The sequence below is a fragment of the Cynocephalus volans genome, chromosome 2 (genome assembly GCF_027409185.1).
Source record: "Cynocephalus volans isolate mCynVol1 chromosome 2, mCynVol1.pri, whole genome shotgun sequence".
NCBI classification, from domain to species: Eukaryota; Metazoa; Chordata; class Mammalia; order Dermoptera; family Cynocephalidae; genus Cynocephalus; species Cynocephalus volans.
Window position 1 is genome coordinate 209,546,115 of NC_084461.1, and position 19,245 is coordinate 209,565,359.

Sequence of the window (19,245 nt, forward strand, 5' to 3'; positions counted from 1 at the left end):
GGGCTCACCTGAGCCCCCCCGCACAAGCGACCAGCCCTGCACCAAGCTGCAGCATGAGTGAGACACCCTGCACTCTCCCAAGCTGGGGTGGCAGGGGCCGAGGGTCTTGACCATGTCCCTCCCCATGCTCAACCAGCCCAGTGACGACCAGAAAGCCTCATCAAGAAAGGCCCCAGGTTCCTGAGCTGGGGTGGTGGGGGGCAAGAGCTATTCCTACACCCCCTTGACATCTGCACACAGCCTGGCAATAATCAAATCATTGCTGGAAGCCCACCAGTCTCCCCTGTGGGAATGTGGGTGGTGCCATAGACCTCAATTCCACCCCTCCTCCTCCTCCCTTCTTCCATCCCATTTCCTTCCCCTTTCCTCTCTCTCTCCCAACTGCTCTACAACAACATCATAGAATGTAAAAATATAATGTTAATAAAATTAGAAAAAAAATAATTGATACATATTTGTGGGTTACAGGATTGAATATCAATACCTGTGTACAATGTGTGATGATCAAGTCAGGATAATTAGCATATTCATCATAATAAAACATAATCTTGTGTTGAGGACAAAAATATAAAAATAATAAACACAACTACATAAAGCAGTAATTATAAATCTGTGTTTAAAGGCATGTAACATATATAAAGATGTAATTTGTACATAAATAATACAAAGAATTGGGAAGGCAATGCAGCTGTAAAGGAGCAGTATACTATTGAAATTAAATTGGTATTAATCCAAATTAGATTGTTATAAATTAAGTGGCTAATTGTAATCCCTAGGCAACCATTAAGAAAATAGTAAAAAATAACAAGGGAATTGAAATGACAAACTTGAGAATTATCTATTTAACACAGAATAAGGTAGTAATGAAGGAAAAAAGAAACAATAAAGACAAGACATAGAAAACAAATAGCAAAATGGCAGAAGTAAATCTTTCCTTATTGGTAATTACATTAAGTGAATTAAACACTTCTATTAAAAGGCAGAGGTTGGCAGAATATGTATATATATGTATTACAACTACATGTCTACAAGAGCCACACTTTAGATTCAAAGACACAAATAGGTTGAAAAGAAAAGGATAGGAAAGATATACCATGCAGAGCTGGATTGGCTATACTAATATCAGACAAAATGAGACTTTAAGATAAAAATCGCTGCTAAAAACTTACATACACATGTTCATAGAAGTATTATATAAATATAGCCAAAAAGTGGAAACAATCCAAATGTCCATCAGCTAATAAATAGTTAAATGTGTGTCTGTACAATGGCATATTAATTTATTTTATTATTCTTAATGGCAATTTTAAAAAATGAAATACTGATACATGCCGTAAGGTAAATGAACCTCATAAATATGAGTATTAAGCTAAGTGAAAGGTGTCAGTCACAAAAGACCACATATTATATGATTCTATTCATATGAAACATTCAGATTAGTCAAATTTATAGAGACAGAAAATAGGTAGTTATTTAGGACTGGGGGTGGAATGTTGGAGATGGGAATGGGGATTGAGTGCTAATAGGGTTTCTTTTAAAGGATCGAAGTGTTCTAAAATTACATTGTAGTGATGGTTGCACAGTCCTATGAGTATACTAAAAAAATATTGAATGGCATGCTTTGAATGGATGAGTTGTATGGTATGTGAATTATATCTCAGTAAGGCTGTCAAAAATACCCTCGAGAATCACACCTAATTATAAGAAAATCATCATTCTTAAGGAATATAAAACAAGAAAGACTATAAATCACAAGTTTGTTTTTATATGCTTTATGACAAACTAAAAACCAACAAATAAAAAATTCCAAACGTTCAACAACAAAAGAAAACAAAAAACCCATGGGCATAAGAATATACATGTAAACCAGTGGAACAGAATTGAAAGTCCAGGAATAAGTCCATATATCTGTGGCCAATTGGTTTTTGACAAGAGTATTAAGACTGTTCAGGGGGGAAAGAATAGTCTCTTCAACAAATGGTGCTGGGACAACTGCATATCCTCATTTAAAAGGAGGAGTTGGTCCCCCACCTCATACCATATACAAAAATTAACTCAAAATAGATCAGAGACCTAAATATAGAAGCTGAAACTATGAAACTCTTAGAAGAAAACATGAGGAGAATGCTTCATGATTCATGATTTGGCATGGATTCTTAGATATAACACCAAAAGTCCAAGCAACAAAAGAAAAAAATATAGATGAATTGGGCTTCATCAAAATTAAAAACTTTTGTGCACCAAAGGATATTGTCAATAAAGTGAAAAGACAGCTTGGAGATAATATTTGCAAATTATATATCTGCTAAAGGTCTAGTATTCGTAATATATAAAGAACACATAACTCAACAACAAAAAGTTAACCCAATTGAAAAATGACAAAGGACTTGAATAGACATTTCTCAAAGAAGGCATACAAATGGCCAACAAGCTCATGAAAAGATATTCAACATTATTAGTCATTAGGGAAGTGCAGTTCAAAACCACAGTGAAGTACCACTTCACACCCACTAAGATGGTTGTAATTTTTGCAAAATGGAAAATAACAAGTGTTGGCAGTGATGTGGAGAAATTGGAAACCTTGTACATTAGCGGTGGGAATGTACTCATAAAATGGTTTAGCCACTGTGGAAAGCAGTTTGGCCATTCCTCAAAAAGTTAAATGGTATTACCATTTGACCCAGCAATTCCACTGATATGAAAGTGTGTCCATGCAAATTTTACACAAATGTTTATAACAACACTATTCATAATTGCCAAAAGGTGGAAACAATTCAAATATTCAACAGATGAACCGATAAACAAAATGTGGTATATCCATACAATAGAATATTATTTGGCCCTAAAAATGAATTAAGTACTGATACATGCTACAACATGGATAAACCTCAGAAACCTTACTAAGTGGAAGAAGTGAGACACAAAAGCCACGTTTTGTGATTCCACTTATATGAAATAACTTAAAATAGGTAAAAGTATAGAGACAAAGCAAATTGGTGGTTGCCAGGGGCTGGGGTTTTGGTAGACTGAGGTGAGTACAGGGATTTCTTTTGGATGATGAAAATGTTTTGGAACTACATAGAGGTTTTGGTTACATAATGTGAATGTACTAAGTGCCACTGAATTGTACACTTTTAAATGGTTAATTTTGTTTTGTGAATTTTACCTTAGCATTAAAAAGGGGAGAGGAACATGGAGCCATAGTTTTCCAACCACTGTCTAAGCAGTTACAAATGCAGATGTTTGTTTATCTTTGAACCACCTTATTTTTTTTATTGAATAATTGATTATACATATTTTGGGGGTTCAGCGTTGACGTATGTTGATCAAATCAATATTATCTTCTTCCATCACCTGTTTAGCTCTTACTCCAGCAACTTACTTTGGGAAGCCCTCCCTGACTAACTGGTCTGGGTGAGGAAACAAGGCATTTTGTTCTCTCCTGTGTCACAGTAGTCAGCACCCTGTATTGCAGTTGCTTGCTTACTTGCCAGAAACTCTCACCATCTGTCCTTGAGGGAAGGGCCCGTGTCATATCATTTTACTTATTAGTCCCTAGCGTGGTGCCTGCACATAGAAGGCATTTGTGTGTTGAATTCTGGCCTGTTACAGTCCTCAACATGCCTTTACCCAAATTTGGCACATTTAAGTCATGGGGTGGGTATTCCCCGGCAGGAGCCTAAAGCTTAGAAGCAGGTCATTGTCTGGAGCCACACGTGTAGCCTCTGGGTTCTCAAGTACCAGACAGAAGAGCCCAGGTCTCTAGCCTTGACTTTCAGGTGTTCTCTCTGGTCTGCCTCCTCATCTTGGCTTCAGTTTAGTCTTCTCTAGAATTGGAACTCAAGTATGCAGTCACCATATTGCTGAAAATCTTCCCATAGTCTCCTGGGGAGAGTGAGTTTTGTCCTTTCCTTTTTGTTCTTCTATTAGAATACACACTATTTATCTGCCGGTTACTCCCCTATTTCTTCCAGCTATGAGCCTTTGGCAACCACTAATCTGTTTTCTGTCTCTATGGATTACCCTATTCTGGATATTTCATATGTGAAATCAGAAGTATGAAGTCTTTTGTGACTGGCTTCTTTCCTTAACATGTTTTCAAGTTTCATCCATGTTTCAGAATTTATCATTACTTTGCGTAGTAACTTTAACATAAGTCTGTGCAATGGAAAAGTACAATAAGAAAGATTTTTAAAGAGAAAAAAGTTGAAGCCTTTGTTTTCTCATTTTAAGGCAATGTTAGTAGGTGGGGAATTGACAGAGGGCTCACTTGGCAGAGATGATTGTTTGAATGTTGAATTACAGGAACTTAAACTATGATGCTTTCATGCTCCATTTACTTAGCTTTTTGAGCATTTGGCATTTGATATAAATGTACTGAAATTCTTTGCTAGAAAATGTAAGTTTTGTAAGGATATTAGCCTTATTGTTTTTTATTAAGTACAATTTTTGCTATTTATAAATTTTGGAAAAAAATAATTTTCAAAGTTAGCCAATAATCTTATCCCCCTGATTTAACTACTGTCATCATTTTGGAGTTTTTCCTCCACAGTGCACAAGACTTATTTTCTGTGGAAAAATGCACACGCATGCATTTAACATATTGGGATCATCTATCTTACTTTTCTGTTATTATTTTTTTCACTAGTGTTGCCATGTTTTCACATCAAACTCAGAGTTATATCATGCCTTTAATAGCAAATAGATTTAATTTTTAATTCAGATTTAATTTTAAAACGTGTAGTGATGTATGTGACTTTCATTTTAGAAACATTTGTTTTAAGATTTGTTTTCTTACATTCATCTTTTTTCTCTCCCTTTCATTGCAAAATGACTTTTCTTAGCAAAACCGTGTGGTTGGGGCAATGCAGCTCTACTCTATGGATAGGAAGGTTTCACAACCCATAGAAGGCCATGCTGCCGCTTTTGCAGAGTTCAAGATTGAAGGGAATGCCAAGCCTTCCACCCTTTTCTGCTTTGCTGTACGCAGTCCCACAGGAGGCAAGGTAAGATCCGCTTTACCTTGTCTTCTTGCTAAGAAAAAGTATCATGAGTCAGTGTTATGAGTCGATACAAACATGGCTGTAGTGGGGCAGGGCCTTCAGGTGTCTGTATAAACAAAGGCTCATGGCAGTGTTTAGAACCCTTCACCCTGATGTACATGTTGGTGGTTTGTCAGCAACTTTGGCATACAGTTAGTAACCTGAAGTTGGCTGTTGATTCATTGGCTCCTTCCCCCTAAAAATCCTCTTAGACAAACTATACTGGGGTGGGCCCTAAAGGTAGGTGGGTGAGGCATAATTTCTGTTCTTGGGCATCAGTGTCATGGGGGAGATGGCTGTGAAATCGCCAGTGCAATCCCATTCTTGCCACAGGCATGGTTCCCATGCCACCCAGCATGGTTCTGCCCAGGCAGTGATGGTGATGGTGGTAGTGGTGGTTGGACCACAGGGAAGCTGCAGAGAGATGAGGCCATGTCTGGGAGCAAGTTGAGTTTCATTAGGCTCAGGAGAATGGTCAGCACCTGTTTGACAGGGCTGCTGTGAGCAGAGGTGTGAGGGTGTAAGAGGTTGTGATATCAGGAAGATCCGGGGTTCTACTGGGGTTGCCTCAGTTACTTGGAGAGCTGCTTCCAAACAGTGCCCTTATCTCAGTATACTCTTGTCAAAAACACTTCTTGAAGCCATTGTCTGGGGTTGTCCATTAGCCCCAAAGTATTCCCTGAAGAAGAGGAGTTCTAAGTCAGTATGTGGCTTCCCAAACTTCCTCATCAGAAATACACTTCTTTGGATACTTTGGTCTCTTGTCGAGTAACATACTTCATATCCTCCTCAGCTGAGAACCAGTAGGAAAATAGGAGTTAGGACAAATGTCAGCCTTGTTGCTAATAAAGCTTGTTAAGGACTTATTAAAGGACAGTGACTTTAGTGATGTTACACAAAGAGCTTGCCCCCACATCACCTCAGAATGAGGCTAACAGTCTCCTCACTGACAGTGCCAGGCAGCGACAAGCCTCTTTCAGGAGCAGAACCTGTCCCGCTGAGCTCCCTAGAGAAGAGAGCTCTACAGAGTGAGCCCTCTGTAGCACAGACAGCAGCTCCGAGACAAGAAGGACTGGCAAGCCAGGCATGCTCGGCTCTTCTGCATTAGCTGTCAGGTGGCTGCTCCCTTCAGGCAAGCAAGCAAGGGTGGATATGAGCCAAGAGCAGTCCTCCGTGACAGGCCATTCCACACTCAGAGGCCTGTGGCCTGGGAAATGCGGTTCCCTCCACAGTAACTGTCCCAAGTGCCACCCCATATATTGTGGCTGAATCTCATCTCTTCTACCTCAGTGAAGGGTGTGGGATCTTATTAATGTCCTTCTAAGTTTGTGCCCCTTGCACGCTCCTTGCTTATAACTGAGTTCACCTGTCATTATCAGACTGACTCACTGGTCTCTGTGTGTGGGCTGGAGTTTGCCTGGACACGGGTTCCTTACTGCTAAGCTCCCACTGCCTCCCCAGGAAGCCCGGCTTCCTTTTCTGCACTTCCACTTCTGTTGGCAGTGTCAGCCCTTCTCACCTCCCAAGCAAGAAACCAGGGCTCTCAAGATCCATCTATCCTGTTGTCACCATCTGACTTTTAGCAAGTCTCATGTCTGTTTTAGCCTTTTGTGGTAGACTGAGCCCTTATCACCTCACGTTTTGATTAGAGAATAGCCATTTATTAGGTCAGACCTACTCCACCCTGTCTTACCAATCAGCCTAGCTAAAGAATTGTGCTAAGCCACTAAGCCACCTTTTATCTTGAAGAGCCTGTGTGCAAGACATTTAGATCTCCCATGTCTGCACCTGCATTGACCCCCGTGTGCTTGCTGTGCCAGCTTTTCCCCCTCTAGTCCATCTTCCAGTGTTTCTCCTTGGCTTCAGCTTCTTTGGTGTTTCCTCCCTTCTCTCTGCCTGGCAAATCCAGACTGTCCACCAAGGATACCATTGTCCATTTCCTCTATTAAGCCCACCCTCCTACCCTTGTTGTTTCAGTCTGTTCCAGCTCTACTCTTGATGTTTCTCTAGTTTTGTTTTAGCTGTGGTATCTTTTCTTTAGATGGAAGTTATGGGGAAGGTACCTATGTAAATTAGGAACTTGGAGTTGATAAAAGCATGGATGAACCCTCATCCACAGTTATTCCTCCAAATTCTACAAAGGTTCTTACATCTCCCAGCATAAATTTGAAAAACTCAGGCCTGTGCGATGGTCGGACTGTCTTGTGAGTTTGGCATTCAGTGACAAAATCTTTTCAACTACCTGGTTTATGTTAGCCTGAGCTGTGTTCAGGAGATCTGAGAACAGAGCTGGACTAGACAGCACATTGTAGTTGGAACCCTTCGTTTCATGGGCATTGTCACCAAGGCCCAGGGAAGGAAGTGACTTGGCCGACATCCTGGAACTGAGTGTTCTCAGGTTTCCTGACATTGGTGGTGGTGGGAACAGGTTAGTGGATAATCATAAGCACCTCAACCAAGGGATCATCTTGCTTTGTTTGAAAGTAAGTTTTAGCATTAGTCATACAGTGTGGACCTGAGGCTCTGCTCACCATCTCCCATTGCCTCCCCAGGAAGCCTGGCTTCCTTTCCTGTGCTTCCACTTCTGTCGGCAGTATCAGCCCTTCTCACCTCCCAAGCAAGAAACCAGGGCTCTCAAGATCCATCTGTCCTGTTGTCACCATCTGACCTTTAGTAAGAGGGGTACTGTGGTTAGCACCCATCTGCCACCAAGAGCGTTTACTTGGATTGATGTAAAATCTCTCTTCTAGTTGCACATAATTGAAGTCGGACAGCCAGCAGCAGGAAACCAACCTTTTGTAAAAAAAGCTGTGGATGTGTTTTTCCCTCCAGAGGCACAGACTGATTTTCCAGTGGCTATGCAGGTATGAATGTGCTACTCTCTAAATATCTTTATGTTCTAGATTGTCCACTCTAGCACCTTCTGAGGTACAAGAGGCCACCATCTATAGGCCGCTTCTGCTGTCTCCCTCCACCAGAGATCTGTAATTCACTCAAACTCATTTGGAGGCCTGGGACTTTGGTACATGAGCTGAGAAAGAGTTCTCAGAAAAGAGTGCTCCTCATCGGCGTGGGTTAGGCAGCATGAGACTTTTCCAACTCATGTACCAAAATCTTAGGACTTATCTCTTTTATTATAGAAGATTAGATGTTCACTGTGTAAAGAATATATAAAGAAGAAAACAGTCCTCTGTATCTCAACCAATTGGATGTAAAATCTATCAAAGATCTTACTACTTGTTATATATGAAAATGTAGATATACAGGTTTGAGGGCAGTGGTGTTTACAGCTAATTGATCACAACTGGTTACAGATTTCTTTGTTCCTTCTCCATTCCCATTGCTTCACTTGACTAGAAAAAGAAAAAATTTAGATGTAAACATTTTCTGAGCAAAGTTGTGATCCCACTATATATGTAAGATTATATGATCTGCTCTCCTTTTTTTTTTTACACTTTTGTCTTATAAAAATATGTGTTGTCTAAATTTCCAACAGTATCAATAAATGTAACAGAATTAAATATCAACTGAAATTCTTCCTTGCTGATAATTGCCACCACCCTTTTGGAAGTAACTTTACATACATACATTTATGCAGATATATGTACAAATGGACAATTGCAAAAATGTCTTTAAGTAGCCTTGCTACTTAATAATCTTCTCTCACTATGTTGTAGACTGTTCTGTATCAATAAAATACGTGTATTTTTAAAAAACATATATAGGGCCGAGCCCGTGGCGCACTCAGGAGAGTGCGGCGCTGGGAGCGCAGCGACGCTCCCGCCACGGGTTCGGATCCTATATAGGACTGGCCAGTGCACTCACTGGCTGAGTGCCGGCCACGAAAAAGACAAAAACAAACAAACAAACAAAAAACATATATATTTTATTGTCTGCATCATCCGTGGATGTTCTGTGGACGTGCCATGACTCATTTAAACAATCTTCTATTGATGGGTATTTATGTTTACAATAAACACTTCAAGAAGCATTGTGGTCCATACGGCTTGTGCATTAGTCCAGAAGTTCAAGGATAAATTTCTAGGAATGAAACTGCTGAGTCAGGGGCAAGTGCGTGTCACTGGCTCTCACAACCATGCCAGCCAGTTGACAGCTTCGACAGTGCTGCCCTTGATAGCTGATAGTGTCCAATAGTTTTCTTGTCCTTCCTTTGGTTACTGTCAAAATAGAATGGATTTATCAGTTACTCATATGCACCTTTTTAATTGCCTCTTCCTAATCTTTGCATTTTTTCTGTTGGGGTCTTTATCTTATTTGTGGGAACTCTTTGTAATTCTGGAATACTAAATATCTGATGTTTTGGATCCCTGTACCAGCCAGCTGCCAAAAAAAAAAAAAAGTGATGTTTCAGATGTTTTTTCCTAGTCATAATTTGTGACGTGTTCCACCTTGTGGAAGTTTTGCATTTTTGTGTGGCTGTGGTATCATGTTTTGAAAATAATTCTATACTTCAAGATAATCACAATATTCACCTATGTTTTCTTCTTTTACTCTCTTAATTTTATTTGCTTTTATTTAAAATCTTTCACCTATCTGGAATTTACTTTGATCTAAAGAGTAAGATAGAGATCTAATTCTTTACCCTCACCCCCCATCCCCAGATGGCTTGCTGGTTATATTAACATCGTATATTGATTAAAGTGTCTGTTTGCCACTGATATGTTACCTACTCATTCATGTTAAATTCTTGTATATGATTGATTCTCCTTCAGGGATCTCAGTTCCCATTTGTCTCTGTGTCTTCCTATGCTAATAGAATTCTATAAAAGTTATTATATAAGGGTACTTCAAAAAGTTATGGGGAAAAAAGGGGGGGTCTGGATCCTCATACTGGCCAGCACCAAAAAAAAAAAAAGTTTGTGGAAAAATAGAGTTAAAAGATAATACAAATCTTGCCATAAACTTTTTGAAGTACCCTTGTATGTTTTATAGTAATCTAATTGGGCAAATTCATTTGTCTTTTCCCTACACCTTCAGGGGTTTTTTTTGTGTTAAATATTTTTCTGTAAGAGTTGATGGTACTTGGAAAAGGTCAAAGGTTAATAAATGGTGGAGGAGGGCAGGGTGGAACATGAACTTAATTTGGGGGGGGGGTCTTTATTTAGAATTTTCTCCTTCTTCTGTGAACTCACAGCTTGCTTAAAGGGGTTTGGGGAAAGGATGTGGAATAGCCAGATTTTCTTGGACCTGTATTTGAGAGTGGTTGGGCAAAGTATTAGCTTTAAAACTAGTTCTCAGTAGTGTAGGACTGGAGCCCATGTCTCAGAGAAGCATTGCTCCCACTGATAATCTCTTGACCTGCAAGTCTCAAGAATACTTCTCATCATCTGTGAGCTCTTTTACTCTACTTGTCTTTTCCTTACTCTTCCAGTCTGTTCTCTGTCTTCTTGTAGGTTGGAGCCAAACATGGGGTGATTTACTTGATCACAAAGTATGGCTATCTTCATATGTATGACCTGGAGTCTGGTGTGTGCATCTATATGAACCGTATTAGTGCCGACACGATCTTTGTAACAGCTCCACACGAACTTACCTCTGGAATTATTGGTGTCAACAAAAAGGGACAGGTATGTGACTGAGGTGTCATTTTCCACCTTTTCCACTTACTGGGGTCTGGCACTTAAACTTTCCCTCTTCTCCGGGGGCGGGGGTAACTACATGGAGTTAGCTCCTGTTATTAAACTTACACCCACGTCTCCCTTCTTTATATCATCACCTCCCTTCTTCAGAGAATACCGTTCCTAACACAGAACTGATTCTGAGAGGAGAGCAGCTCCTTCCCACATGGAGTTTCTACCAGTGGAGCAGCAGTTCTAATACATAACAGCACTGTCTTTATGCCATGCACACACTGATTGGGGAGGGTTGAAAAAGCAGATACCATGATATCTGAGTTACTTTTCCCAATCAAAGTTTAAAAAGATAGTTAAGAGAAGAAAATCTGTGCTTAAAAAAAAAGATTGAGAAGAAAAATGTTCCATCCATTTTGTCATAGTCCTGATGCATCCCTGGGGTCATTGTCCATATGTGTTTGTATAGAACTTTATAGAATCCCATGCTGTAGCTGTCTCACACTGTTACCATCAGTCATTTGGCTGCTTTTCATCCTTTCACTGTTAGGGCCAGCATCACATGCATGCTCAGCATGAGCTGAGAACTTGACTGACATTTCAGTGTTACGAGGAAACATGGAAGAGCATATGTATGGAACACTCTTCTGGGATAAGCCGGTCTCACTTGGGTTTTTACAGGTGCTGTCAGTTTGTGTTGAAGAAGATAACATTGTGAATTATGCCACCAGCGTTCTTCAGAATCCAGACTTTGGTCTGCGTTTGGCCATTCGTAGTAACCTGGCTGGGGCAGAGGAGTTGTTTGTGAGAAAATTCAGTACCTTTTTTGCACAGGGGAACTATGCTGAAGCCGCCAAAGTAGCAGCATCTGCACCAAAGGTAATGAAACTTGAATGTGGTTCAAGTACTCTGAAGTTTCAAGAACCAACTTTGAGAGTGAAATAAATCATAAAAGCATTTCACTACTGATATTGGAGTATATTAATGTTATGTTAGGGGTTTTTTTTTTTTTTTTTTTTTCAGTTTTAAACTTTTGCACCAGTGGTATGATAGTAATAACAAACAACATATAGCACCATCTTGCTGCCCTGATAGCAAGATGTTGTTTTTCATTGTCTTCCAGTTCTTGTCTATGTGCATACATCTTTCTTACCCAACATCTTAGCTTAGGTACAGTTTTGTGTTTTAGTGACTTAGAATTTTCCACTGTTGCTACCTAGTGGTCAAACATACAACTATATAACACATCAATTCCCTGTACCCTATTTTACATGTATTTAGCAATAGTCCTACTCTAGACTTTCTTCAGTCTTCTAGAGTATAACATTTCCGCTTATGGCTTTTTCTTTGGTTGATTTCATTTGGATAAATTGTCCTGAGACTAGATGTCCTCCTGAGTAAAACTTTCAAGTTGCTTCTCCTTGAAAAAATTTTTCCTGTCTTTCAATTGATGGTTATGAACAAACCATTTCTAGTCTTCATCTAGGACTTTGAGTTAGGATATAAAGACAGTAGAACTTCACTACTGCACGACTAATTTAGAGGCTTGATTCTCACTGCAGCATGCTAGGAGAGAAGACCCTAACCATGAAGTTGCCCTTAAGATCTAGACCTACCATACTTAACGGTTATTATTGAAGGTAGAAGCAATTGCCTTGGTAGAGCACTTTTTGTCTCTGATAGTTCAGTGTGGAATTTTGATTGACAGCTTTTTTTTTTTTTTTAATGCAAGTAAGTTGAGTGAAGGGATGCCCTGTGATTACAACACAGTGACCTGCTTCCATTTATTATTAGGGAATCCTGCGTACCAGCGACACAGTTCAGAAGTTCCAAAGCGTACCCGCCCAGCCTGGTCAGGCTTCTCCTTTGCTCCAGTACTTTGGAATTCTGCTTGACCAGGGTCAGCTCAATAAACTTGAATCCTTAGAACTTTGCCGGCCGGTTCTTCATCAGGGGCGCAAGCAACTCTTAGAAAAGTGGCTGAAAGAGGAAAAGGTAAAAACACTGTGAGAGCATAACCCCCAGCACAGTTTAAAAACTGGGTCACAGGCTCCCTAATCCTCTGGTCCTAACTTTGCCTTGTCCTTTGGCATGCCACAGCTGGAGTGTTCAGAAGAGCTTGGCGATTTGGTCAAAACTGCTGACCCTACCCTCGCTTTGAGTGTGTACCTTCGGGCAAATGTGCCGAGCAAAGTTATCCAGTGTTTTGCAGAAACAGGCCAATTTCAGAAAATTGTGCTGTACGCCAAAAAGGTAATGCATGTTTAACCATTGGCATCTCACAGATAACTCATTTGTGGTTGGGTGGTTGCTGATTCTGAAGTCTATAAAACACCCTTCTGTATAAGTACTCTGTGAAGGAGTTGTCAGTGTTGCTGTTAGCATCTGTCATTCATTGGTAAGGATCATATTTTGTTCTCTTCAGTTTTTTATTATACTGTCTTATTCTTATAGTACTTCTATCTCCTTTCCAGTTGGGAACTTTCTTGTAATTTTATCTATCTTGTTCTTTCTCTCCCTTCCTCCTCCCACCTCAGCACCCTTCTGTATGTTAATTCGGTGTTTTGGAGGGTGTCTAGATCTTGTCCCAGTGTGCTCACTGGCAGCTGTGCTTGCACACTGGTCGGGGTATCTTCTTTGTGGTCGGGCTGTTTGTATAGTTAATTGTGCCCTCATGAATATGTGGAATCAATTCATGTAGTTGGATGTTATATTTGGCAGAGGGCTGGTATACACACATACTCTATTGCTGTTCATTTCTTTGTGAACACAAGTCCAGAACAAAGGATGGAGAACATTTTTTTAATGTCAAGTTTTCTAGTTTAATTGCCTGATTGGTATTCCCTTGCTTCTAGGTTGGGTGTACCCCAGACTGGATCTTTTTGCTGAGGAGTGTGATGAGGATCAGCCCAGAACAGGGTCTGCAGTTTTCTCAAATGCTAGTACAGGATGAGGAGCCGTTGGCCAACATTAACCAGGTAAGCACAGGCTGTTTGGGACAACTTCTCGTGGCTTTTTATAGCCATCAAGTAGGTTCCCTTCCTTTGCTTTTCCGTTAATGTGTCTCAGTGCTTTTTTTTTGTTTGTCTGCTATTAATGTTCCAGTTTTTGCAAACCTAATGTACTAGCGGAGCTTGTCTTCTAGTTGTTATTATTTGAATACTTGTCTTTTGCCTTTGTTTTGAAGTGTTTTCTAGGATTCACATGTCAAGTTGTGAGGATTTTGTTCCTTTGTGTGGTTTGGGTGGTAGGGTATGTGGGTGCATTTCAGGGTGGAACCCTCCAGCTCTCACCCCATCCCCAGTTACTGCTCTACTAGATGTTTCTGACAAACGGCCTGAACTCTCTGAGGACTATGGTGAGTGCTGGCGAGGCACCCAGACTTTCATCTTGTTAGTGTCTGACTGACCTGGATTTATGTCAGCATTGGTCTAGTTTTTTAGTACATCCTCCATAGTATTTAGATGTAAACGTATGACAAGTAACCTGCAGTAAACCTGTCTAGAAATGATAAGTGCAGTTATATTGGGTTTATACAGCTGGGAATTTGCAGATATTTTGGAGATAGTGAATAAGGGGTTTGAGCCATATTTACTCGGCTGTCAATTGGATGGAGGTCTCCAGTTTAAATCTTGATTGCATTTCATATTTTAAAGTTTTTTGTAAATATAAACTTTCCTCTTATACTTTAAATATGAAAAGTTATGCAATTTACTGTTTGTTTATTTATGTAAATTTATTACCCATATGAGAGTACTTCAAAAAGTCCATGGAAAAATAGAATTAAAAGATAATACTATCCTTTCATGAATTTTTTGAAGACCCCCTTGTGTTTCATCTCTTATTAAAGCTTATTAGTTCTTCAAATTAACATCTATTCAACTTTAATAATTGATATCTAAGTAGATGTTTTCATTTTCCCGGTGATGCCTGAATAATATAATGATAGTATAAAGGCTAGACTTCAAGTATTAGCTGTCTCTAGGATTTAATTAAGTATATTGTTAAGATTGCTTGTATCATTTCAGAGCATTCTGAGGGTTCATATGTTATAAAAGTTACTTCCTTTAATCCACTCCAGTAAAATGCCCAGTTGGTGGATATGATATAGGTGGTATGATTTCACAAAAATTACCTATTACTAAATAATGACCATTAATTACATGAGCTTTGATGACATAAGAACATGCAAAGAAAGAAACTAAATTGTTGAATTTCTAAATGAGATTCTATTTCAGGAACTATTTCAATAGGAAGATAAAACACTATTTCCTTTGCATGAAAATGTGGTTTGGATCTGTTTCAGATTGTAGACATTTTTATGGAAAACAGTTTAATTCAGCAGTGTACTTCCTTCTTGTTGGATGCCTTGAAGAATAATCACCCAGCTGAGGGGCACCTCCAGACTCGGCTGTTGGAGATGAACCTGATTCATGCACCCCAGGCAAGTGACATTTCTAGGCTAATGCCAAGGGTTAGAGTACCTGTTGCACCTCTCTGTGGGACTTTCTGATCTGAGCACAGTGGCTTTGGGCTGGGTTGTGCTCGTGCCAGATGTTTATCTTTGTACTTCTCAGTGGACATTCTTCATAACTTTCCTACAAGGTTTTCCCAGAAGTCATGGTGCAAGACTTTCATGGAAATAGTTACAATCGGGGCATCATTTCTTCCTTTCTTCTTTTCATCATTGTGGTCAAATATACATACAAAATCTACCATTTTAACAATTTTTAAGTGTATGATTCAGTGGTATTAAGAACATTCACAGTATAGTAAAATCATCACCACTATGTTATTTCCAGAATATTTTATCATCCGAAACAGGAACTATGTAACCATTAAACAATAATTCCTATTCCTCCTATCCCTAGCCCCTGGCAACCACCATTCTACTCTCTGTCTCTATGAATTTGCCTATTCTAGATACTTCATATAAATAGAATTATAAAATATTTGTCCTTTTGTCTAGCATTTTCACATAGTATATATTATTTTCAAGGTTCATCCATATTATAGCAGGTGTTAGAAATTTCTTCATTTTTTAGACTGACTAATACTCTATTGAACATTTTGTTTATCCATTCATCAGTTGATGGATACAGGTTGTTTCCATCTTCTGGCTATTGTGAATAATGTTGCTATGAACATGGTTGTACAAATATCTCTTCAGTTCTTTTGGGTAAATACCTAGAAGTGGACTTGCTGGATTACATGGTAATCCTGTGTTTAACTTTTTGAGGAACTGCCTTACTATATTCCGAGAGGCTGTACCATTTTATATTCCTACCAGCAATGCACTAGGGTTCCATTTTCTCCATGTCCTTGCCAACACTTATTTTCCCCCTTTAAAAAAAATAGCCATCTTAATGGGTATGTGATAGTACCTCATTGTGGTGGGGCATCATTTCTCGACCTCAAAGTTATGATCAAATCACATGTAGATGCTATTTTTGGTTAAATTTGGATATGTATACAGGAAAGGGATTTAGAGGAATTTATGTCAAACTGTTAACCAACATTCTGTGAGTGGATAAGATTGTAGAAGTTCACTTCGTTCTTTACTTATCTGTCTTCTGATTTTTTTTTTAATGATCACATGTTTTATAACTAGGAAACATGTCAATTATAATGTTTTGTTAACTCGGTTTATTCAAATCAAATGGTAGCTACTGATAAGTGGGTCATATCTCACCTCTAGGAAATAAAAGTGCTATTAATTTACTGTTTGGTATACTGTTGGGCTCCCATGACTTTATGATCATATAGAACAGTTCTTAGTGAATCAGGATTGAAACAGAAACTCAGAAGACAGACCCAAAGGGGCACCCAAATCCCAAAGGGAGGCAGCCTGGATGAGCAAGCAACTGGGCAGGGTGCTAGCAAGTGCTGCATACAGCACCCCAAAATGCTGGGTCATCTTTTCTGGATGATGGGGACTAGGTGATGTTTTCTTTCTTGGTTTATCTGTGTTTTCTGAGTTCTCCAAAATACACTGTTACTATAATAAGGGGAAATGTTTAAAACCAAGACGTTAGTAAGGATAGATCTGAAGGAAATAAAAGACAGGGGAAGCAGGTGCTTTAAGCTCTACTCTCAGGACTTGGTTTGGTTCATTTACTCCCTGTGCAACCTGGAGTGTGTGAATCCTGGAGCAGTATGGTGTTGACTGTGTCTGTGGTGACTGTGTATTTGACCAGTACTGTACTTGGTTGGTGTTCCACATTCTAGGAGGGAAGGGCAGTAGTGCACTGGGCAGCAGGGGAAGGCCCCCAAGGGTGCATCTCATCAAGACCAGCTACAGGTACTGAGGATGGGATCATAGGGCAGCAAGGCTGCTTTGTTAGCCCATCCATTCTTAGCCCAGAGATTACTTATTTAAAGATAATGTTAAACCTCATCAGAATTCTTTCCAGGAGTGCTTACTGTTTTTTAAATGTAACCCCCAACTTCTAATACTGCCTTAATCTAGTGAAGAAGTCTAGTAACAGATAGGATTTGTTACTTTCAGGTCTGATTCAGACTGTTATGAGTTTGAGAACTGAGCTCATTAAAGGAAGGCTTGGTAAACTTGAGCGTGCTCATTGATCTTGCTGTAGAAAACCCTCTGAGAATGTGATTGCTAAAAAGCTGCAACAACGACTTGGACTAATCCCAGTAATAGCGCTTTATGGCACCGCAGCCTTTCTCACAGCTTGACTCTATAGCCAGCTCTGCAACAAGGGAGATCGGAACCTTGCGTGAAGGGCCTCAGATGATTTCAAGGATGGGCAGGGCTCTGCTCAGAACCCATAAGCACTGCTGTTGCTGCTATGGAAGCATGGATATGGGCAGGAACCACCCATAGCACGGGTTCCTGAGCTGTACTCTATCCTGGAGGGCATGGTTGAGCAGCTGCTTTGAAAGTTATTGCCACTGACAGGCTTTGTTACCGAACTCACTGTTTCATAGGTTGCAGATGCCATCCTTGGAAATCAGATGTTTACTCATTACGATCGGGCCCACATTGCCCAGCTCTGTGAGAAGGCGGGCCTTCTGCAGCGGGCGCTGGAGCACTACACCGACCTCTATGACATCAAGAGGGCTGTGGTCCACACTCACCTCCTCAATCCCGAGGTATGGCGCATCATTGGGGCACTCCCATGGTGGCTGGCACCTGTGCAGTCGTTAGCATCACATTCCCCCGAGTGTCCACCTGTCTGATTATGGGACCATGGCATGAGCTTGTCATACTTTACTGCCAAAATCAGTTCAAATTTAGCCTGCACACAAACTTCATCTGCTCGGCAGTGTGTCTGGGCCCTATATCATCCTTTCTTTCCAATGTCCACCTTTGATTTAGTCTAATAGCAGGAATAGAGATAATCTTTTAACATTAACAACTCAGCAGGGCTGTCTGAAACCATTAGCAAAAGCTAAAATAGCTATTGTATTCCATTTACAGAATAGGTTTTAGTATTGGCTGTGGAATGTTCTAGGATGAACACTTCGGGTCAGTGTCTTATCCCAAGTTTACTCCTTGTTCCCACTTTTTCCTATGATGGATAGTTGCTTTTTAGTCCTTTTAAGTGAAAATTCTTTATATTTTTGACACTGGGTTGGGGAGGGGGTCATCCAGTTATTTCAAAGTGTTAACTTTTTTTTTTAAGCTCCCTGTTAGCAACATTTTTAAAACTTTTTTTTTTTTTTGGTGGCTGGCCAGTAAGGGGATCTGAACCCTTGACCTTGGTGTTACCAACACTGCACTCTAACCAAGTGAGCTAACCGGCCAGTCCCCAAGTGTAGCAACTCTTAAAAGCATGCCTAGTTGTGGACAGATTCTTCCTTGTTTCTAGTGGCTTGTCAACTTTTTTGGCTCCTTGTCAGTGGAGGATTCTGTGGAGTGTCTGCATGCCATGCTGTCTGCTAACATCAGGCAGAACCTTCAGCTGTGCGTGCAAGTGGCCTCCAAGTACCACGAACAACTGGGTACACAGTCCCTGGTGGAGCTCTTTGAGTCCTTCAAGAGTTATGAAGGTAAACCATGCCGCCTCTTGCTGACCCCGCCATGTGACTGCACCTCCATTCTGAGGTGTAACGTCTACTTGCCTAACTTAAAATGGTCTTGCTGCAAAGCCAGGCAACATGCAGCACTCACTGCCTTACATACACAGTGTTGCAGAATATTACTGCTATTTCATGTGTATTGCTTAGCTTCTGTAACCTTATTGGTGTTTCCAAAGAAAGAAATCAGGTTGGTTGGCATTGGGATGGGAAGACTTGGAATCCTCCTCATATCTCTGAAGTTTTTATGCAGCACATTGGCACAGAATTCATCTAAAATCCTGCACTTATGATCCTGGGTACCAGTGAAAGGGCCTGGTCCTCTCCTAAGTGAGAGCCCACAAAGGAGGGTCTGTCTCTTTGTGGTGTGTGTTACCCAGTTGATTGATGAGGCTGACCTGGTTTCCTTCCTTTGTGCTTCTGTGGGCATCACACCAAAATAGCATGCTTCTGGGGGTAGGGGGAGTGGCTTTGTTGAGGACAGGCCAGTGGCTGTCTATCTTGCCCAGTATAGAGACTGAGCATTTGTCCAGTGGGGTGTCAAGCCATGTGCCCAGTGCGGTTGGGGCATT

The 19,245-nt window shown here is 40.3% G+C and overlaps 1 protein-coding gene across 5 annotated transcripts in view; it reads left to right on the forward strand.

Moving 5' to 3' along the window:
* Nucleotides 1-19,245, forward strand: part of CLTCL1 (clathrin heavy chain like 1) — a 99,530-nt gene that overhangs the window by 38,914 nt on the left and 41,371 nt on the right. For all 5 annotated transcript variants that reach the window (XM_063088047.1, XM_063088049.1, XM_063088048.1 and 2 more), the window contains exons 4-13: nucleotides 4,845-5,006; nucleotides 7,793-7,906; nucleotides 10,457-10,630; nucleotides 11,315-11,512; nucleotides 12,428-12,628; nucleotides 12,734-12,886; nucleotides 13,489-13,611; nucleotides 14,940-15,077; nucleotides 17,582-17,746; nucleotides 18,466-18,646. In XM_063088047.1, the coding sequence (XP_062944117.1) occupies nucleotides 4,845-5,006; nucleotides 7,793-7,906; nucleotides 10,457-10,630; nucleotides 11,315-11,512; nucleotides 12,428-12,628; nucleotides 12,734-12,886; nucleotides 13,489-13,611; nucleotides 14,940-15,077; nucleotides 17,582-17,746; nucleotides 18,466-18,646 (1,609 nt within the window). The remainder of the gene's footprint in view (nucleotides 1-4,844; nucleotides 5,007-7,792; nucleotides 7,907-10,456; nucleotides 10,631-11,314; nucleotides 11,513-12,427; nucleotides 12,629-12,733; nucleotides 12,887-13,488; nucleotides 13,612-14,939; nucleotides 15,078-17,581; nucleotides 17,747-18,465; nucleotides 18,647-19,245) is intronic.